The 23,191-nt window shown below is 38.3% G+C and overlaps 1 protein-coding gene across 2 annotated transcripts in view; it reads right to left on the bottom strand.

Moving 5' to 3' along the window:
- AK9 (adenylate kinase 9) overlaps positions 1 to 23,191 on the bottom strand; it is a 135,442-nt gene that overhangs the window by 85,424 nt on the left and 26,827 nt on the right. For both annotated transcript variants that reach the window (XM_023727645.1, XM_004372457.2), the window contains 8 exons: positions 20,936 to 21,064; positions 17,833 to 17,911; positions 14,672 to 14,766; positions 10,448 to 10,587; positions 10,187 to 10,367; positions 7,014 to 7,158; positions 1,639 to 1,752; positions 1,441 to 1,569 (listed from right to left, as the gene is read on the bottom strand). In XM_023727645.1, the coding sequence (XP_023583413.1) occupies positions 1,441 to 1,569; positions 1,639 to 1,752; positions 7,014 to 7,158; positions 10,187 to 10,367; positions 10,448 to 10,587; positions 14,672 to 14,766; positions 17,833 to 17,911; positions 20,936 to 21,064 (1,012 nt within the window). The remainder of the gene's footprint in view (positions 1 to 1,440; positions 1,570 to 1,638; positions 1,753 to 7,013; positions 7,159 to 10,186; positions 10,368 to 10,447; positions 10,588 to 14,671; positions 14,767 to 17,832; positions 17,912 to 20,935; positions 21,065 to 23,191) is intronic.

The raw sequence follows: 23,191 nt of genomic DNA on the forward strand, positions 1-23,191 counted from the left end.
TCAGAATAGAATATAAATAACTAATAAATATTAAAATATTAACTTTAGAAATAATCAAATAAAATTAAAATATTTAAAAAGAGATAAAATACTAAGAAAGGAAAGACATGTACTATGTATAGTACTGAGGGGAACATAATTTAGAACAACTTTTATGCAAAGCAATTTGACTCTGTCTATAGCTTCATACTCATTAATCTAGTCATTCCACTTATGTCAAAATGTATAAATACATCACTGAAGCATTATTCATAGTAGCCAAAAAAACAGAAAGAAAGAAAGAAACGGAAAATAAATGTATAACATAAAGGACTGGTTAAAACTATTGCTTAGAGAGATACTGCGTGGTTTAAGATCAAGAAAGGTGTGTGTCAGGGTTGTATCCTTTCACCATACTTATCCTATTTAATGCTGAGAAAACAATCCAAGAAGCTGGACTATATGGCGAAAACGTGGCATCAGGATTGGAGGAAGACTCATTAACAACCTGCAATATGCATATGACAAAACCTTCCTTGCTGAAAGTGAAGAGGATTTGAAGCACTTACTAACGAAGATTAAAGACTACAGCCTTCAGTATGGATCACACCTTAACATAAAGAAAACAAAATCCTCACAACTGGACCATAAGCAACATCATGATAAATGGAGAAAATATTGAAGTTGTCAAGGATTTCATTTTACTTACATCCAGAATCAATGCCCATGGAAGCAGCAGTCAAGAAATCAAATGATGCATTGCATTGGACAAATCTGCTGCAAAAGACCTCCTTAAAGTGATAAAAAGCAAAGATATTGCCTGACCCAAGCATTCGTATTTTAAATTGCCTCATATGCATGCAAAAGCTGAACAATGAATAAGGAAGACTGAAGAAGAATTGATGCCCTTGAATTACAGTGTTGGTGAAGAATATTGAATATACCATGGACTGCCAATATTGCTATTATTACATTATAATTAAATGTTATAACATTTATCATTTTGCCTTCTTACCGAAAAAGGTAAAAAGAGTTTACTTTGCATGCTCTCAGTTATGCTAAAATATGAGAAGAAAAATTTTATAAGAATACGTAACACTATATGATAAAATTTTGCAGCTAAAACTCTGGGTTTATGGTTCTCTTATTTCAGTACATTGAAAAGAGTAAGAGAGATTTCAAGAAAGAATTTACAATTACATGATCATGTTTGAAAACATTAAAAAATTTTCTTTGGGCTCTAACTGTGTTTGCCTCGTTTTATCACGTTTTCTTGTTCATTCTAGTAAATCTATTTCTGTTCTATAGCTCTTCAGTTCAAACTAGCTAGCTTTTTTTCTCCAGACGTTTCCATTTGCGTGTGTGTGTAATTTTGAGCTCAGTGTAAATGTATGATCAAATAGGAAATAAATAGAAATAAGATCCGTAAACATGGCACTTGTAGTTCATTTTGTTTGTTACCATCTTTATCACTTCTGGCACTTTGATCATTGGAGACTTTTTCTGTCTTCATTTTGGCTTCTTCAGTGTCCTCTAGAGAGCTTTCTCTTAGGGTTTCTTGATTGTCTACCACAGTGAAAGAATAATAGGCTTTATCAGCTAATCTATTTGTCAGGAAAGATTTGGCCAATAACATCAACAATATATATATTTTTTTACCTTCTTCATCAATTGAAGAGTGCATGTCTTCTAGGCTTTTAAATGCTCCCATCTGGAGTTCTTCATACTCCTTTCTTCCAAATTCTCTTTGAAATTCTTTTAAAGCTAATGCAGCTGAAAGATAATAATTGGTTGTGTTAGTGAAAGGTAGTTGGGGATAGGTGGACAGGCTTAGTGATGGAAAAACCTTGCTTTAAAGCCAGACAGATTTAGGTTTGAGTTCTGACTCCTTCAACTAGGAGCTGTGTGACTTTGGTAAATTACTTGATCTCCCTGTCTCAATTTCTACTTGCCAAAATGTGGATCATAAAATTTAAAGCATTGTTACAAGGATTCATTGCGATGATGAATGTAAACACTTAGAAAATGCTTGGCACACAGGAAGCCTGCTCCAGGTCGTTGTTCTTGCATGCCACTGAGTGGATTCTAACTCATAGTGATCCTATAGGACAAAGTAGAACCGCCCCATAGAGTTTCCATGGCTGTGGAGCCCTGGTGGTGCAGTGGCTAAGCTCTTGGCTACTAACCAAAGTGTGGGTGGGCAGTTCAGATCCACCAGCCACTCCTTGGAAACCCTATAGGGCAATTCTACTCTGTCCTGCAGGGTTGCTATGAGTCAGAACCGACTCTGCAGCAACAGATTTGATTTTTGTTTTTGTTTTTTGGAATCTTTAGGGAAACAGACTGCCATATATTTCTCCTGCAGAGCAGCTGGTGAGTTTGAACCACCAACCTTTCAGTTAGCAGCCTGATACTTAACCGTTAAGCCACCAGGCTCCTGCTCCAGGTTAACTGCCATCATCTGCATTATCATTTTTTAATGTTTAAAACAACCTTAAGTCTGGCTGAGGCCTAGGCTGCTCTAGGAGGAGCCGGTTTCATTTGCATCACAGTCTGGAATATTTAAGGGGCCAGGTCTCACTAGGCCAAAAGGGTGCTTCTGAGGTTCCCACCCTTGTTGTGCTCCAGAGGCAGTCCTTGGGGGAGGTGGGGTGGCTGAATGGAACAGGGTCTGGCCTTACCCCTGCTTGTTTGGACCCTCAAGTTGAGTATCAATTTTCATGGTTCCCTTGCCCGCTGGGTGTTGGGGAGGAGGGGTTGGGTAGGGAAAGGAGCCAGCCACTGGGCCCAACCCTCTGCCTCCAACAGTGGTCTCCTGGTTTGGTAACTGAGTAGTGGAATGAAACTCAGATTCAAAGGCCAGGGCTGGACTCTGAACTCTGCCATGAACTCTGTTGACCTGGGGGAGAGTTGCTGAATTTATTTCTCATCTGAAATAACAGTAATATTTTACATCACAGATGTTCTGAGAAACAAATGAAATCATGCATGTGAAAACATTTTGTAAATTATGAAGTATTTCACCTATTAGCTATTACTGTTATCATTCAATTCAAACATACAGAAAAATACAGGCTCAAAAACCCTGGGTGGTGCAAATGGTTAATGCACTCAGCTGTTAACTGAAAGGTTGGAGGTTTGAGTCTATCCAGAGGCACCTAGGAAGAAAGTCCTGTTGATCTACTTTTGAAAAAAAAAGATTTGCTGAAAACCCTGTGGAGCACAGTTCTACTCTGACACCCACAGGGTCACCATGAGTAGAAGTCGATTCAAAGGCAAATGGTAGTAAATGCATCAAAACAGCATGTAAAACTTCTAATTAACCACTAGAGTAAGGGGGGGGGGAGCAATCAATATAACTTAATGACAGAAAAACAAAAGGATGAGCAGAAAGTACTAGAAAGTATCAGAATTATCATATAAGATGACAAAAACTGAGCATACACTGAGAACCTAATAAATGGGTTCTCCCCATTCGTCTGTCAGTTTGTTGTACTGTGGAGACTTGCATGTTGCTGTGATACTGGAAGCTATACCACTGGTATTCAAATACCAGCAGGGTCACCCATGGTGGACAGGTTTCAGCTGAGCTTCCAGACTAAGACAGACTAGGAAGAAGGACTGGGCAGTCTACTTCTGAAAAGAATTAGCCAGTGAAAACCTTATGAATAGCAGTGGAACATTGTCTGATATAGTGCCGGAAGACGACTGGGGAAGAGCTGACTCCTCTACCTTAAAGATGTCGATGGAGTCAAGCTTTCAGGACCTTCATTTGCTGATGTGTATGACTTAAAATGAGAAGAAACAGCTGCAAATATCCATTAATAATTGGAACACGGAATGTACAAAGTATGAATCTCGGAAAATTAGACATCATCAAAAATGAAATGGAATGCATAAACATCGATATCCTAGGCATTAGTGAGCTGAAATGGACTGGTATTGGTCATTTTGAATCAAACAATCATATGGTCTACGATGCCGGGAATGACAACTTGAAGAGGAATAGTGTTGCATTCATTGTCAAAAAGATGTCCAAGATCTATCCTGAAATACAACACTGTCAATGATAGGATAATATCCATCCACCTACAAGGAAGACCACTTAATATGACTATTATTCAAATTTACCCACCAACCACTAATGCCAAAGATGAAGAAATTGAAGATTTTTACCAACTTCTGCACTCTGAACATGCAACCAGGATGCACTGATAATTACTGGTGACTGGAATGCAAAAGTTGCAAACAAGAAGGGCTGGTAGTTGGAAAATATGGCCTTGGTAATAGAAACAATGCTGGAGATCACATGATAGAATTTTGCAAGACCAACGACTTCTTCACTGCAAATACCATTTTGCAACAACATAAATGGCGACTATACACATGAACCTCACCAGATGGAATACACAGGAATCAAATCAACTACATCTATAGAAAGAGACAATGGAAAAGCTCAGTATCATCGATCAGAACAAGGCCAGGGGCCAACGTAGAACAGAACGTCAATTGCTCATAAGCAAGTTCAAGCTGAAGCTGAAGAAAATTAGAGCAAGTCCACGAGAGCCAAAGTTCAACCTTGAGTATATCCCACCTGAATTTAGAGACCATCTCAAGGATAGATTTCATGCGCTGAACACTAATGACCGAAGATCACTGTGGAATGACATCAAGGGCATCATTCATGAAAAAGCAAGAGGTCATTAAAAAGACAAGAAAAAGAAAAGACCAAAATGGATGTCAGAAGAGACTCTGAAAGTTGCTCTTGAACGTCGAGTAGCTAAAGTGAAAGGAAGAAAGGATGAAGTAAAAGAGCTGAACAGAATATTTCAAAGGGCAGCTCGAGAAGACAAAGTAAAGTATTATAATGATAGGTGCAAAGACCTGGAGATAGAAAACCAAAAGGGAAGAACATGCTCAGCATTTCTCAAGCTGAAAGAACTGAAGAAAAAATTCAAGCCTCGAGTTGCAGTAGTGAAGGTTTCTATGGCGAAAATATTAAACGACGCAGGAAGCATCAAAAGAAGATGGAAGGAATACACAGAGTCACTGTACCAAAAAGAATTGGTGGATGTTCAACCATTTCAGGAGGTAGCATATGATTAGGAACCGATAGTACTGAAGGAAGAGGTCCAAGCTCTACTGTACTTTAAAAAAAAAGTAATTATAGCTAATATTTATTGAGCATTTACTGTATGCAGGAGCTATACTAAGTGCATTGCATGCATTATCCTATTCATTCCTCATAATAGGCCCACAGATGAAGTAGGCATTTTTTTATCTCCACTTCTAGTAGATGAAGAAACTGAAGGTCAGAGAGATTATGTAACTTGCCCACAGTTGTCAGCAAGTGACTGAGATTCAAACTGATGTCTGTGCACTGGCGAAAAACAAGGCTCTGGGAACTGATGGAATACCAGTTGAGATGTTTCAACAAATGGATGCAGCACTGGAAGTGCTCATTTGTCCATGGCAAGAAATTTGGAAGACAGCTACCTGGCCAACCGACTGGAAGAGATCCATATTTATGCCTATTCCAAATAAAGGTGATCCAACTGAATGCAGAAATTATCAAACAATATCATTAATGTCACATACAAGTAAAATTTTGCTGAAGATCATTCAAAAGCGGCAGCAGCAGTGCATCGACAGGGAGCAGCCAGAAATTCAAGCTAAATTCAGAAGAGGACGCATCTTCTGGGAAATCCAAACAGCGGTGGTTGAATCTAGTCTAAAATTGATGGAGTTAATCTCAAATTATGGATCAAGATCTTTGAAAGTGAGAAAGACCCTATGTAATGTATATGAAGTATTGCATTCAGGGCATTCTATTAAGAGGAGATGTTTACATTAAACTACTTTCATGTATTCTAATGAGACCAGTTACAAGGGGGCTAACTCTAGATATAAATTCTACCAAAACGAATCAATGAATTTCAAAAGTAGCCTGGAAATGAGGACTCTCATTTTTCCTGGGGAAAAAACAGAAAAAAGCCTTTGTGTCTCTTCTAAAATAATGTGATAAGGAGTCAGTGAGACACAGCAAGAGGCACAATGGTCAGGAGAAAGAACACTACGGGGATTTTGGAAACAGGAGTTCAAGTCTTAGTTATGCTACTAGCTGGGTGAATTTAAGGAAGCCATTTAAACTTCATAAGGAGCCCTGGTGGCCCAGTGGTTAAACACTCAGCTGCTAACTGAAAGGTTGGGTGTTCAAACCCACCAGTCGCTCTGCGGGAGCAAAATGTGGCAGTTTGTTTCTGTAAAGATTAAAAACAAACAAAAACCAAACCTGTTGCCACTGAGTCAATTTTGACTCATAGCGACCCTATAGGACAAAGTGGAACTGCCCCATAGGGTTTCCAAGGAGTGGCTGGTGGATTTGAACTGCTGACCTTTTGGTTAGCAGTCAAACGCTAAAGATGAGAGCTTTGGAAACTCTATGGGGCAGTTCTACTCTGTCCTATAGGGTCGCTATGAGTCGGAATCAACTCAACATTAACGGGTTTGGTTTTTTTTAAAACCTCTATGAGCCTCAGATTCCTCATCTGTAAAATTAGAGAATTGTGTTAATTGATCACCAAGGCTTTTTCCAAATCCACTGCTTTATGACTTTCTGAATTTGAAACTTATATTCCCCAGATAGAAAGATTCACTGCCAACAGGGCTGACATACAAGCCTTAAAACAGAACAAAACAGCTCCACAGGAGTCAGGTAGATTGTTGTTTTAATGATTCATGTAGATGAAGGTATAAATACTGCTCAGTCTTTGACCTGCAAGTACACACGCACAAGTAAAGAAATCCAAATTTATAAGTTCTTTCTGATTATTTTCCTTAGACATCTAAAATTGATTTTTCCTCATTTATACATACTCAATACCATTTATTAAGAGGCTGCAATGTGTAAGGTGCTAGCGCTATCAAGATTAGCAAAACAAAGTCCTTGCCTTCAAGTCACTGCACTTACTTATTTACTTAAACTTAAATCACACCTGAACTAAATTATCTAGAATTTTTAAAAGATGGTTCACCTTGTCTTCTGTTTTGTAGTTCTACGAGAAGCTTTTCTTGCACAATTTTAATAGCTGTTTCAGTGGCTTCAGCTATAGTATTTCCAATTAATTTTTCAAGGGATTGATCAAAACGTGGTTGAACAAGTTTGGCATAGTCAACAACCTGCAAAGATTACATGAGGAAATCAACATAAACATAAATTATTGCAAATATTGAATACTTTGCTTATATATATATAGCTCCAAAAACATTAATGCTGCTTGAGGTGCCTTTGGAGTGACGTTATCTTCAGAATTTACTGATTTTTTGAGTACTTGCTTTCATAGACATTTAGTCATATTTTTCATGTAAGATAAGTGTGTGTGGGTATGTATATATCAAGTAATGTATATTCTGGTTACATATATTTTTAAAATAAACTTTGTAAGTGTAATTTACATACAATAAAAGGTGCCCATTTTAAGTATACAGTTTGATGAGTTTTTATAAATATATACATATAACAACAACCATAATCAAGATATAGAACATTTCCATCACCCTAAAAAGTTCCCTCATGCCCTTTTGTAGTCAATTCCTGACCCCTGCCAGCCACTTTCTACTTTCTGTCACTATAGATTAGTTTTGCCTTTTATAGAAATTCATATAAATGAAACCATACAGTATGTCATCTTTTTCAGGCTTTCAGGGAAATATAATATTTTAAGATTCTTCTGTGTTATTGTATGTATCTGTATTTATTGTATTTATCAGTAACCTGTTCCTTTTCATTGTTGACTAGTATTCCAATGTATGAGTATACCACAGATTTTTATCCAGTCATTTATTAATGAACACTTGGGTTATCTCCAGTTTTTGGCTATTATGAATAAAGCAGAAGTAAACATTTGCATACAAGTTGTCTTAGTCATCTAGTGCTGCCATAACAGAAATACCACAAGTGGATGGTTTTAACGAAGAGAAGTTTATTTCCTCACAGTCAAAGTAGGCTAAAAGTCCAAATTCAGGGCGTCAGCTCCAGGGAAAGGCTTTTCCTCTCTTCTCTTAGGTGTTCCCCTGGACTAGGAGCTTCTCTGCGCAGGGACCCTGGTCCAAAGGACGCGCTCTGCTCCCAGCTCTGCTTTCTTGATGGTATGAGGTCCCCCTGTCTCTCTGCTCGCTTCTGTCTTTTATATCTCAAGAGATGGCCTCAGGACACAACCCAATCTTGTAGATTGAGTCCTGCCTTACTAACACAACTGCCACCCATCCTCCCTCATTAACATCATAGAGGCAGGATTTATAACACATAGGAAAATCACACAGTACCAGGAATCATGGCCCAGCCAAACTGATATACACATTTTTGGGGGGACATAATTCAAACCATGACACAAGTCTTTTTGTGGACATATGTTTTCATTTCTCTTGGGTGAATACCAGAGGTGGAATTACTGGGTCATACGGTTAGTATGTATTTGACTTTATAATAAACTGTCCTACTGTCTTCCCAAGTGGTTGTACTATTTAAATTCCTATCAGCAATGTATGAGAGTTCCAGTTGCTCTGCACCCTCACCAACACTTAGTTCTGTGAAAATTTTCAATTTTAGCAATTCTCATGGATTGAAGACTATCTCGTTTAGTTTAAATTTACATTTCCCCAATCATTAATAATTTGAGATTCTTTTTATGTGCTTGTTGATCATTCACATACTTTCTTTTTTGAAGTGTATGTTCAAACTTTGCCTATTTTAAAGATTGGGTTAGAATTATTTATATATTCTAGATACAAGTCCTTTGTCAGGTATATAATAGGCTTTATAACACCTAATGTTGGGATCTTAGAAATAGATTTCTATATGCTTTTTAAGTTTAAATAATATTTCCAGACCCCTAGATTCTGTTTTGCTTTTCCTTCAATATGCCTATATACTACTTTATTCCATGCCAATGAATATACATCCACATAATTTTTTAAACAATGTACAGTACTGCATTAGATGAGTGTATTACAACTTATTTAACTAAAATATCAACACAGTAAAACCTTCAAAAGCCAGAACCTGTATAAGGCAGAAACCTGTCAGTGATAGGAAAGTGCTAAGACTGCACCCTGTTAAAGGCAGACAACTCGCAAGACCCGGAAGAACAAGGCAGTCCTGTCGATTTCCAGCTATCACAGGTCTTACTGTAATATATATTTAGGTATCTATGTTTTGTTATTATAAACTATGCTATGATAAACACAATTGTGTGTGTGTATGTGTATTTGTCTGATAGTTTCTTTAGGAAAAATTCCTAAAATAAATTGATAGTTCAAAGGATATGTATTGTTTTTAGGCTTTTCTACATATGCCCAACTGCCATATCTAACAGTTAGTTATACTCTTACCAGCAGTGTATGAGAATGTACCCTTCTCCATCCTGGAAAATGGTGTGTTTAATTCTTGCAGTGAGATTGACATGACATATCTCATTATTATTTTTCCATTTCTTTAGTTACCAGAGAGGTGATGGCCCTTTTCTCATGTCTAATGGCTATTTATATCTATTATTTTGTCAATTGCTTGTTTACCATTTTTTCCCATTGGGGCTTCATCTGTGTATTAATATGTAAAAACTCTTTATATTTTAAAATTATCATCCCTTCGTCTGAGACATATTATGGTAGTTTTAAAATATCAAATTTTTTGATACTCCTCCCTTCAAAAGATGGTGCCTAATTTCCCTTGTCTTGAGTGTGGGCAGGACTTAGTTCTTGCTTTAAGCGAATAGAGTATGGTGCAAGTGACAGTGTGTCACTTCTGAGACTACCATAAGTCATAAAAGACATTGAAGTTTCCTCCTTGGATCACTTCCTGGAGAAATCCAGCTGCCATGTCATGAAGACACACAAGCAGCCCTATGGAGAGATCTATGTGGCCTCACTCATATGACCGAGCCATCCTCCAGCCCCAGTCAAGCTGTCAGATGACTGCAGCCCCAACATCATCTCGACTATAACTTCACGAGAAACCCAGAGGGAAAAACCACCCAGCTAAGCCACTCCTCAATTCCCGACCCAGAAAAACTGTGTGAGGTGAGAAAGCCCAGTGGTAAAATTATCCAACTGACAGTATAAAATTAAGAAAAGTGAGTACAAATAAAATTCTACAAATTGTAATCAAGTATAGACAGACAGATCAATAGGTAGAGAGCTATAGAGTTACCTGTCCTTTATATTTTTCTGCAAGCAAATTGCTAAGTGTTGTTTTCCCTGAACGTTGAGGTCCAAATATGAATACTTTACATGGTGGTGCTGGCATAGGTGGAAGAAGATAGGGACGTGGATTCAATGAAAATGCTTTTAATGCTTCTTCCGATGAAAGACAGTACATTTTACCTAGAAAACTTAAAATTTACCATAATAATAAGCAACTGACAAGATGTACAAATAATTTTTAAAACTAAGTTCTGTAAACCTTACTTACCTCACAGAACAATCTGGTAATCCTGAAAAAATGTTACCTTCTTTTAAAGTCACAGGACATGTACGTCCCCATCTGCTTCTCTGCCATCTATATCTTGGTGCAATTAGTTTATAAGATGCGAGAGTACGGAACAGCTCATCCTGTTAATCATAAATATTATTGCTGTTGTGTGCCATCAAGTCAATTCTGACTCATAGCAACACCCTGTGACAGACTAGAACTGCCCCAATGAAATCTTTACAGTAGCAGATTGCCAGGTCTTTTCTCTTGAGGAGCCGCTGGTGGGTTTGAACTGCCAACCTTTTGGTTAGTAACCGAGTGCTTAACCACTGTGTCACCAGGGCTCCTTTAATCAAAACTACTACATTAAAAACATGGGCATAAATTTGGCTGAAATACACAGTATTATGTATTTTATTTCTTACTTGATAGTGCTTTACTATTTAAAATAGACAGCAAATTTTGGCTTTTTTTCTTTTTTTTTAAAGTGTGCGTTAGGTGAAAGTTTACAGCTCAAGTTAATTTCTCATTCAAAAATTTACACACATATTGTTTTGTGACATTATCTGCAATTGCCACAATGTGCCAGCACACTCTCCCTTTCCACCCCGGTTCCCTTTACCACTGGGATTTATCATCTCACATAGTTTTTCTGGGTCAGGATTTGAGGAGTGGCTTAGCTGGGTGGTTTTTTCCTCTGGGTTTCTCATGAAGTTACAGTCGAGATGATGTTGGGGCTGCAGTCAACTGACATTCAACCAGTTCCTGTCCCTTCTTGCCTTCTCATCCTGCTTTTGGATAGGAGTTACCCATTTGGTCTCTTGTATCTGATTGACCTAAGAAGCACACTTCTCACATGTATTATTTTTGTTTTATAGTCTTGTCTTATCTTTGTCTGAAGAGCAGGCTCGGGAATGGTTTCAGTTATGAGTTAACAGTGTGTCTGGGGGCCATAGTTTTGGGGGTTCCTCCAGTCTCTCTCAGACCATTAAGGCTGCTCTTTTTATGTGAATTTGGGTTCTGTTCTACATTTTTTTCCTGCTCTATCTGGGACTCTCTGTTGTGTTCCCTGTCAGTGGCTTTTTTTCTTAAGCACAACACTTATCCTAGATTTAATAATAATAGTTTTCATGTTGTAAAACCCTGCTTAAATTTTACTGAGCATTTTCAGAAGATATAGTCTTAAAATAGCTTCTGAAAAACTTTTATTGAAAAAGTTTGAAAATGTATCAGATTCTCAATTTACCTAAGCTTATAAATAGTAAAATATACTTGTAATATTTTAAATAGTAAGATACATATATAATGTTTTAGCATTTACTTAGCTATAAGTGGCTCTTACATGACTACTAAAATTTAAAGTCTCCCTGGACAATCCTTTTTGTTGGTGACCTCCAGAGAAGCTAGGAATCACTTCTCTACAGAGTACAAAGATTTCTGGAAGGCTTGCCTGTCCTTGTGCTACTGTAGCAGAGGATAAGAGAACTGGAGAGAGATGGCATGGTGGGTGGCTACCAGGGGAAAAGGGTAGAGGTTGGCTCCCCCCAACCTTCAGATATGGATCTCACATGAATCTGCTGACTCCAGCACTGACTATGGAGGACAGATGAGCTATGGTCTTGCCTGGACTTCTGTAGCCATCAGAGAGCAAAGAGGCATGCACACTGTGGGGATGCTGCATGAATGTCCCCAGCTGAGGGCCAGAAGAGGTAGCTAAATCTTAAGGAGACTGTCAGTGCTTAGAGGAGCTACATGAGACTGAGAACCTCCTTAGTGGGGCACATTGGGCCCATGGAGTCTATAGACAATGAGTTAGGGACTGCAACTGTACTGTTATATCAGGAGGCAGGCACTCTGTCCTTATCTCTCTTTCCTGCTCCAACATGGGAAGAGACAAAGGAAAAGTATATGAATAACAGACTACGTTCCTCTCTCAACTCCAAGCCTTTGGAGTCACAGGTCTAGCAAATGCTGAGTGGAGAAGAGGAGATGAACTTTTAAATGAGTTTGGTATCACAGTCTTAAAAATGATCACAATGGATTCTGGTTAAGGAAGGCAGACTGGACACATCCATTTATGTTTGCTGCTTTCCCAAAATCTTGATTAAAATGACAGCAGAGGAATCAAAAAGGAATAAACACACAAGGACATAGAGAATGGGAGAGGAGACCAGACGAGCTAAAGCTGACCAGCATGGCAACACAATCTCGTAAGCTAGATAGCAGATGGATGAGTGGTAACTGATTTATAGCAGACAAAGGTGAAAGTGAAGTATCTATGGTAGCAGGGACAGGTGTGCAATGGGATGAGGACAAGAAGCAAGTTAATTCACTCTGCAAAATCCCAGAAAAGCTCAGGACCTGGTGATACCAGGTACCTCTGAAGGGGGGATGAATGGATAGCAGAAAACAGGAGGATTAGTTGAAAATTCTTAAAGGGAAATGCTGGTGGCCAGAGCAACTTTCCACACCGTTCAATCAGCCAACTACCCCCACCCCACAAATAATCAGGATATGGAAGGCTTACTTTGTAGAGAGACTGAACTAGAGGTTCTTATGTAAGGGACCCCAGAACTACCAAGGGCTGGAGGAGGCACAAGAAAGTTGGCAGCTAGCCACCACCCTCAAGCTCCCCTCCCACCTGAGTCTCTCCCCAAAGAACGTCTGGATCTTCCCAGGACCCAGAAACTAAACAGTTAATGCCTGACACAGTGCTGAAGAACTCCTGTCAATTCTGTTGTGATTGGGTGAATCCCCCTGCACAGTGGAGCCCACTGCAAAATGAAAATGAAGGGCTCTTGTTCGGAAATTATTAAGAATTTAATACTTCAACAGCAGAATGTTAAAATAAGCATGGGGCCCTTCTAAGCACAGGGTCCTGTGTGCTTGCACAGGGTCCTGTGTGCTTGCACAGGTGGAAAGCCTATGAAGGCAGCCTTGCCTCTACAATACAGTTGTTAGATATTCTGAGTATCACCACTGGTTCTGGGTACCTTACAACAGGGCTTTGAAACAGTTTGTTCCAGTTCGAACCCCTGCTGAGAATTTTCATTTCTAACAAGTTCCCTGCTGAGAATTTGCATTTCCACCCCAGATATACTGAATCAGAATCTATATTTTAACAAGATCCCCAGGTGATTCTTAGGTATAACTCCCTGGGAACTTGTTAGAAATGCAAATTGCCAGCAGGGGTTCCAACAGGAGTTGGAAGCCCTGCCTTACAAGCATCATCTCATTTAATCCTTACAATAACCCTATGTGGTAAGGGTTGTTAACCCTTTTTGCCATTAAATAAAGGGTGAAGCAAACTCACAGATTTGGTAAGCTAGAGAGCCAGAATTCAAATCCAAGCCTGTCTGATTTGAAAACCAATGCTGTTACCTTCTACTGTGCTGGGTGCCAGCCTGACACACACACCCAGACACCCAGACACACACACACCCTACCTCTTCTCCCAACTCATCAGGTGTTATATCTTCTCTCACCCTTTAAACCAGGTTTTGTGGATGCTTTTTCTTTTGCCTTCAGTGAAGACCTAGAAGAGGAGGCCTACCACACAGGTTACTTTTCCCAGGCTCTGGGCTGACCAGAGGTCTCAGCTCATGTTCCAGCCAAGCTCACCCATTGAGGTCTATGGATTACACAGCATAGGATAGCAAAATTGCCTCTTTCTTCAACAATTATTTTTTTGCATTATGAGATCTATTTATGATTATGGTATTTCTTTTTTCATTTCTATTTACACAAGTAAAACTAAACTTCCCAGAATAGATCAAATCCTCTAATAGTGCTTGTGGCCCTTTTAACACTTAGCACAGTTATAATTTGACCACCATCAGTCTGTAATGTATCAGTGTCAGGAACACAATAGGCATTCAAAAAAGTTGGCTGAATGACTGAAAGAATGAATGAGTGCTTTTGGAGTTGAGGGCTTTTACGGTTTTATTCTTCTTTGGTGCTGAAAGATTTTTAAACTGAACCTGGGTTTCTTTCCTTTTCGTTACTACTGTCGTTAATTGTTCTGATTTTATTGTCTGTCTTTGTTTCAAAACTTCTGTTTTGTTGTGTTTTATTTGGCTAATATTACAGCTTCTCTGCAGATGTCAAACCCATTTTTATAAAAGATATCCTGCAACTCCTTTTAGACCTTGAAAGTATACAAACTTAAGGTCACAATATATGGTAATGAAACAGTAGACTTTCAGCCAGTTAAATAGAACTTACAGTTTCCATTATGTCATTAATTTCTTCCTCTGCACTCTGAAGTTTGGTTATAACAGCTGCTCTTCTTAGGTTCAGATATTTAAGTCGCTCCATCACTGTCTAAATTTAAAGAACAAATGTTTAGACATTGGCATTTGAATGTCTCAAACATTCTGGGAAAGTGCAGCACTTTATCTTTTTCATTGATTATAAAATCCAGGTAAGTTTGGGGGAAGAAATGGAAGCAAAATAAATATTCTGGAGTTACAAGAGACAAGCTGATATAACGTCTTTATTTTACAATTATGAAACTAAGAACTTGTCCACTCCACTATATCCTGGTATCAAAACGATTACAGTTAAAACTCCCCAGGGAGCTAACACCTGTCATTATTAGAGGACTTGCCACAGCAATCACGGACTCTTTCCTTCCTCTAGTACCGGTGGTTATTGCCTGTTAGCATCTGCCCACATTGCAGAGAACTCTTAAAACCAGAATATAGGAATACCAGTCCTGAGGTGGACAACTACAGCTTTTGCTTATCTAGCGTCTCAATAGTCCCTTCTTTTCATAACAGCACCTCTACTTTCTTTGGAAAATGGCTCCATCCCCACTTTGATTCTGGTGGAGCTACAGATCACCAACCCTGACACTTTCCCACCTCCCTCGCCTCTCCTAGCCTTCATGTGCTCTAAGCCTGCCCGGTTATAGTCTCCCCTCTCCCCAGCTGGAGAGTGACCTAGAGATGGACTCGTGGTTCAAGCTGGGCCAAGTGGAATCCTTCCGTGGGACTGTATATATGAACACAGGGGTAAGGGGTAAAAAGGCTCTCTCTTTGTTCTTGAATCTCAAGAATTATGCTGTCAGGACACTGTGTGGAAGAATCTGGGGCAAAAATGAGAGTAGCACACAGAAATTTCTAAAAAATAATATTTTGTTGTATTTTCGGTGGGTAGTACATAGAATTTGAGATGAGAAATACTGAGGACAAAGTCACGATGGTGTGCAGTAGTCCGTGGTACAAAACCAAACCAAACCCACTGCCATTGACTCCAACTCATAGCGACCCTATAGGACAAAGTGGAACTGCTCTGTAGGGTTTCAAAGGCTGTAAATCTTTATGGAAGCAGACTGCCACATCTTTCTCCCGTGGAGCGGCTGGAGGGTTTGAACTGCCAATATTTCAGTTAATAGCTGAGCACTTCAAACTGACCCACCAGGGCTCCTTACAAAGAGTATAGACAGTTTAAAAAACCCTTTGGATATACATATGTCATATTATTTTTCAGAATCGGTGCCACTGTATGCTCCTACGGACAGGGCATAAGGGAGCACTCATTTTCCCAAACCCTCCCCAAATCCCAGGTGTTGGATACATTTGTTAAATCTGCCAAGAAAATGGTATTTCATTGTTTAAGTTTGCATTTCTTAGACTAACAATTAGATTACAGCCATTTGAAAAAATATTTATTGGACGTTTCTTTGTAAATTGCCTTCATGCCCTTTGCCTATTTTTTCTATTGAGTCACTTGACCTTTCCTATTGAAATATCAGAGGCTTTTTTTTTTTTTAAGTAATTAAGGATAGTCAACTTTCGTTTATAATAAGTATGGAAAATATTTCTCTCACGTTGTCATTTGCTTATTTTTAGAGTGAAAACGATATTGTAGTTTTCTTATATATATTCTTTTAAAAAACAGCTATAATCCACATACCATATAATTAACTCATTTAAAGTGTACATTTCTGTGGTGTTTAGTATATTCAGGGTTGTGCAATTATTATCACAATTAGTTTTAGAACATTTTCATTATGGCAAACAGCAACCCTGTATCCATTAGTAGTTATTCCCCACCTTCCCCCTTACCACACTCACTCTTACCACCCCCATCCTAGGCAACCATGATCTATTTATTATCTCTATAGATTTGCCTGTTTTGGACATTTCATATAAATGCAATCATATACTAGGTGGTCTTTTGTGGCTGGCTTCTTTCACCTACCATAACGTCTTCAAGGTTCATCTAAGTTACAGCATGTGTCGTCAATACTTCATTTCTTTTTATTGCTGAACAATATTTCATAGTATGGAATATTTTATTTATCCGTTCATCACTTGATGGACGTTTAGGTTGTTTCCATGTTTTGGCTATTGTGAATAATGCTGCCATGAACATTCACGTACAAATTTTTGTGTGGACATATGCTTGTACTTCTCTCGGGTATATACCTTGGGGTAGAATTGCTGAGTCATGTGGTAACTCTGTGCTTAACCTTTGAGGAACTGCCAAACTCATCTCCAAAGTGGCTGCACCACTTTTACATTCCTCACCAACACTTGCAACTATCTTTTTTTTTTTTTTTTAAGTCATCCTGTTGTTGCTAGTTGCCGTTGAGTCAGCTCCCACTAGTGGGGACCTTATGCATAAACAGAACAAAATGTTCCTTGGTCCTATCTCATCTTCATGATTGTTGGTATGCATGAGTCCACTGTTTTTCGAATTGTGTCAATTCATCTCAGTGAGGGTTTCCTTTGTTTTCACTGATCCTCTACTTTTACAAACAAGATGCCCTTTTCTAGTGATTGGTCTTTCCTGATGACATGTCCAAAGTAAAGGAGCCGAAATTCCACCACCCTTACTTCTAAGGAAGTGGAATTTCATTATGGGCTTGATTTGCATTTCCCTAATGACTAATGGAGTCACTGGGTGTTGAAAATGGTTAAATGCTGGACTACTAGCAAAAAGGTTGGCAGTTCAAACCCACCCAGAGGCGCCTCAGAAGACAGGCCTGGTGATCTACTTCTGAAAGGTCACAGACTTGAAAAACCCTATGGGAACAGTTCTACTCTGCACACATGGGGCCACCACGAGTCTGAATCGACTTGACAGCAACTAACAACAATAATGACTAATGATGTTTAGCATCTTTTCATGTGCTTATTGGCTGTTACTTGCTTTTACTTTTCTTTGAGGCACTTTCAAATTCAAAAGTAGTTTTGATTTAAATATAGACAGATAAATAAATACAACATCAAAATTTTAAGTGTCAAAATGAATTTTTCAAAAATAGGTTGTATCAAAAACATAAATGTATTTCTGATGTTTATTAGAATAAGAACAATACAGTCAATAATTTTTTAATTTTCTAAATTGTGGGATACTCTTTCTGATAATTGTACTCACCAGGAAAAGCTCCTCTGGTGGCTTATTTCCATCTAGCTCAATGAGATACTGAGAATTGTGCTCAGCCATTATTTCCTGCAGATAACAGAAATCTTAATAATTCAGGATTATAGGGAAAACTGAATACAAGATCAGAATCTTAACATACCATGAAGAAATCTTTAAAGTTAAATCCTTTGCTTTATATATGGTATAACATTCATAATTTTCAGTGATCTATTATACAAGCCAGAACTAGTCTTCCTACCATCAATTTTATTCCCCTTCTATTTTCTCCTTTTTTCTCTATACTGAAGTCTTAATGTCCTTTCCAATAGAAAATGTTTCGGGGAGTTTGTTTATCTACATATATTGAAGCTTTGGTATCTGGTTTTGAAACCAGAGAAGATTCTGACTGAAATTTAAGTCACACAGGCTTTCTTCATCTAGATAATATCATCAATAAAAAATAAAGTACATTTGTATTATAAAAGACATCTTTATTATAGAAAATTTAGAAAACAGAAAAGGAGAAGCAAAATATGTCTCTTCTAATCCAGCCACCCAAAGGTAACTCTACTACTACAGTTTCCCTTCCTTCTTGTACTCTGTGAAAACATTTTTTTTTTGCATGTTTGAGATCATAACCTATATACAACTTCAGAGCTTACTTTTTCACTAAACATATAATTAACCTCTCTCTTTACTTTTACAAGCTCACTGTCATTACAACATTTTGATGGTTTTATAAAATTACATACTGTGGCTATAGCACAATTTATTTAAAGTTCCTCTGCTGTTTGACATTTAGGTAGGTAACAATGCTTTGTTAGTTTTGTTTTTCAAGCATTTCTTTTTCTTTTACTTAAAATTTTGGTGATCTTGGCCACCCAAGTGAGGTGATATATCAGCCAGGTCAGATTTTATGATACCCCCCCTCCCCACTCTGGAATTACCACAGAAGGCAATTGTTTTACCATTTAGCAAGTGTCACTTAGGCTGAAAGTCTAAGTTCTTGACTTTGAAATTCTTGCTTTGTCAGCACTAGGGCAGTACATTTTATCTATGCCTTTCTGCAGGGCCTAGAAGTTTTCCACTTCTGGACTTTTTGCGGAAAAGCTATTCAAAAAAGGCCATACCTGTTGCTGAAGAGTTGATTCCAACTCAGTGACCCTACAGGACAAAGCAGAACTGCCCCATAGGGTTTCCAGGGCTGTAATTTTTACGGAAGCAGACTGTCACATCTTTCTCCCTTGGAGCGGCTGTTGAGTTCAAACCACCAACCTTTTGATTAGCAGCTAAGTGCTTAACCACCATGCCACCATGGCTCCTTAAAAAGGCCATACTAATTTATATTCTTGTCGACAGGGTATGAGAGTGTCTCCTTTATCAGTACTTGATAGCATTAAGAATTCTTAATATCTGTTCATCTTCTAAAATGTGATAGTGGAAATGATATTTCATTATTCAAATTTGCATTTCTTCATTATTAGTGAGGTTGAACATTTTTCCACAGGTTCTTTAATCCTTTTTCTCTTTTATTTTTGTGAATTGTCTGCTCATATTTGTTTCCAATTTAAGGAGGGTATGGAGTTATAGGTTTAAAAAAAATCATTTTTATGACCTCTTAATAGATCAAAGCTGTAAATCTTTTATCATGTTTAATGTGGATATTTTTCCAGTTTGTCTTCTTTTAATTTGAGTGGGCTTTTTTTTTTTTTTTTTAATTTCTAGAAGTTTTACACTTAATGAAATGGAAGCTATCCTTCTTTTTCCTTTGCGACCTCTTTGGTTGTTCAGCAGCACTTTGTTGAGCATTCACCACTTCCCACTGTGGGTGCTGCACTGGGCTTCAGCGATGCTAAGATGGAGGACCTGGTCCCTGTCCTTGTAGAGACTACCTTTGCTTTTTCCCACCATGAATCTAATTTTCTGAATCGGATTCTAATTATGCTTTACTTCATACCCAGTGCCAGCCACTTAAAGAGTACTCAGGGTATTTTTGTTGAAGGAAAAAAGGATGTTTTTGGTACATATGTACTTTACTTCTAAGAAGCTGTGTTTTAAGGCCTGTGATGGTTTAGAGCTTGGCTGCTATCCAAAAGGTCAGCAGTCTGAATCCACCAGCTGCTCCTTAGAAACCCTACGGAGTTCTACTCTGTCCTATAGGGTTGCTGTGAGTCGGAATCGACTAGATGACAATGGGTTTGGTTTTTTTGGTTTGACAGAAGGAGAGGAGGAGAATATAAAAGTCATACATAAGAAAAACAATTTAATTTAATTTAATTTTGGGGGGTGGATAATGAGAATGAAAAGTATCCACTCATTTCTCTTAAAATACATAAACACCATTAAAACAGCAAAAACAAATTCTTTTAGTTTCTCTATTAGATGGGAAGAGGAACTTGACTGTTATTTGTCTTTATAGTTCTTGTGCTTAGTGCAGCATCTGGACAAATAGTCATGTTGAATAAATGTTTGCTGAATAAATCTCCAACACAACTAACTATAATTGGCACATTCTTCCCTGGATTTTTGACAGCATAAAATACACTTTTCACATAATTGTTATCACAGTAATCATACTATTTTAAATGTTAATTATTTTAATTAAAAATTCCCATTATAATATATAATAGTCTTATCAAGTTTACATATAATCAACTTTGAATGGGATAACCATAGAAACCAGTCTGAAGATAACTCTTCTTTAGATTACCATTTAACCAAATTAACAATTCCTTTTAGAACAAAAGATGCACCTTAAGTGTACACTTGTTTTGATAAGCCCATAAATTAGGGATTGAAAATGCTTTTACAAAATAGTCTTTTAACATGAGTTTCCTAACCATCATCCATAAATAAATTTCCCTAGTGACTTTTGGAAAATGCAGTTCATTTATCACTTTTCAGCAACATAGCTGCTTTGTAAGAGTAAAATACATATTGCTCTATGAAATAGCCTTTGAGGTGAAAGCCTTACTCTAACAGCCTTCTACCTGGCTCTAGAGGAGAATCAGACAGATAATATATAGAGATGAAGAAATGCGAAAGGTATTTAACCAGTGATAGAACACAAATATCAACACTCTCCTTTTCAGAAACATATCTTGTTCTTACTTCTATAGGATGAAGAATCGTTTCCTTATAAAGTTTAATAATGTCTTCAATATTTTCCAAATAATCCTCAGGCCTCTGAACTAGATGTTGAAGAATTTCAGCCACCATTTGCATTTCAGCAATAAATGCCTAAGTGGAAAAGACAAGATTTTAAATATCTTCAGGTCAATGATTATTGATTTGCAAGCCATATGCATGCGTACTTATACCTGAATGCCACTTTGGGGTAAGAAGCAGGGCAAGGAGGAAGCTTAGAGAGTGAAGATTTTATTTAAGAGAGACTGAACATTCCTAATGGGCCTTTATCGGATGGAGTATAGCTTTAAATTGGCTGGGACACTTACTAATGTCATAGATTTAATTGTGTCCCCCCAAAATATCTGTCAACTTGGCTAGGTCATGATTCCCAGTACTGTATGATTATATACCATTTTGTAATCTGATGTGATTTCCTTATGTGTTGTAAACTCTATCACTATGATGTAACAAGATGGATTAGTGGCAGTTATATTGATGAGGTCTACAAGATTAGATAGTGTCTTAAGCCAATCTCTTTTGAGACATAAAAGAGAAAAGCAAGCAGAGAGACATGGGGACCTCATACCACCAAGAAAGCAGTGCCAGGAGCAGAGTGTGTCCTTTGGACCTGGGATTTCTGTGCAGAGAAGCTCCTAGTCTGGGGAAAGATTGATGACAAGGACCTTCCTCCAGAGCGGACAGAGAAAGCCTTCCCCTGGAGGTGATGCCCTGAATTTAGACTTCTAGCCTACTAGATTGTGAGAAAATAAATTTCTCTTTGTTAAAGCCATCCAGTTGTGGTATTTCTGTTACAGCAGCACTAGATAACTAAGACACTAATTCTTTTCTGCTCCCTAGTAGGGTCACTATGAGTTGGAACTGACTCAGTGGCAATGGGTTTGGTTTTAGGTTTTAGTAGGTAAGAAAGAGTAGGGAAGAAGGTCAGATTTTGAGAGACAAAATAAATACATTAGGTTTTCTCCAAACAGCTGAGCTTGCAGTTCATTCAGTTAATATTTATCAAGCGCCTACTATGTTCCAGGCTCTGTCTAGGAACTTGAGATAGAACATTCCAGCTGGAGAAGACAGAATATTAAGAAGTAAACAACTAAATATACGTTAGGTGGTGGCAAGTGCTAGGGAGAAAATTAAAGCAGGCTAGAAGGGATGGAGAGTGGTGGGAGAAGGTGCTATTTATATCATGTGGCCATGAAAGGCTTCTCTGAAGAAGTGATATTTGTGTCGACCCCAGAAGAAAGTTAGGGAGAGAGCCACATATTACACTTTGCCTTTTATTGCTCTAACTCCTCAGTCTAGTTTTCAGAGTGCTTGTCACATAGTGGGTGACCAATAACTCTATGTTGCTATGAACTGAAGCAGCTTAACTGTCAGGATGTAGCTACACTGACAAGGTTAAACTTGATGTTCTCTAGATTATGACCTAATATTTCTTTTTTTAAATTGTACTTTAGATGAAAGTTTACAGAACAAATAGTTTCTCATTAAACAGACAGTACACATATTGTTTTACGACAATGGTTAACAACCCCACGACATGTCAACACTGTCCCTTCTTGACCTTGGGTTCCCTACCAACAGCTTTTCTGTCCCCTCCTGCCTTCTAGTCCTTGTCCCTGGACTGTTGTGCCCCATTATGTCTTGTTTTGTTTTATGGGGCTGTCTAATCTTTGGCTGAAGGGTGAACCTTGGGAGTGACTTCATTACTGAGCTAAAAGGGTGTCCAGGGGCCATACTCTCGGGGTTTCTCCAGTCTCTGTCAGGCCAGTGAGTCTCGTCTTTTTTTGTGAGTTAGAATTTTGTTCTACATTTTTCTCCAGCTCTGCCTGGAACTCTCTGTTGTGAACCCTGTCAGAACAGTCAGTGGTGGTAGCTGGGCACCATCTAGCTGTACTGGACTCAGTCTGGTGGAGGCCTTGGTAGCTGTGGTCTATTAGTCCTCAGTCTGGTTGGGGCTGTGGTAGTTGTGGTCTGTTAGTCCTTTGGACTAATCTTTCCCTTGTATCTCATTTTCTTCATTCTCCCTTGCTCCCGAAGGGTTGAAAGCAGTGGAGTATCTTAGACGGCTGCTTACAGGCTTTTAAGGCCCCAGATGCTACTCACCAAGGTAGAATGTAGAACATTTTCTTTATAAACTGCGTTATGCCAATTGAGCTAGATGTTCCCCGAGACCATGGTCCCCACAGCCCTCTGCCCAGCAATTCAGTCCCTCAGGGAGTT

Source organism: Trichechus manatus, unplaced genomic scaffold (genome assembly GCF_000243295.1).
Source record: "Trichechus manatus latirostris isolate Lorelei unplaced genomic scaffold, TriManLat1.0 scaffold00017, whole genome shotgun sequence".
Lineage (NCBI taxonomy): Eukaryota > Metazoa > Chordata > Mammalia > Sirenia > Trichechidae > Trichechus > Trichechus manatus.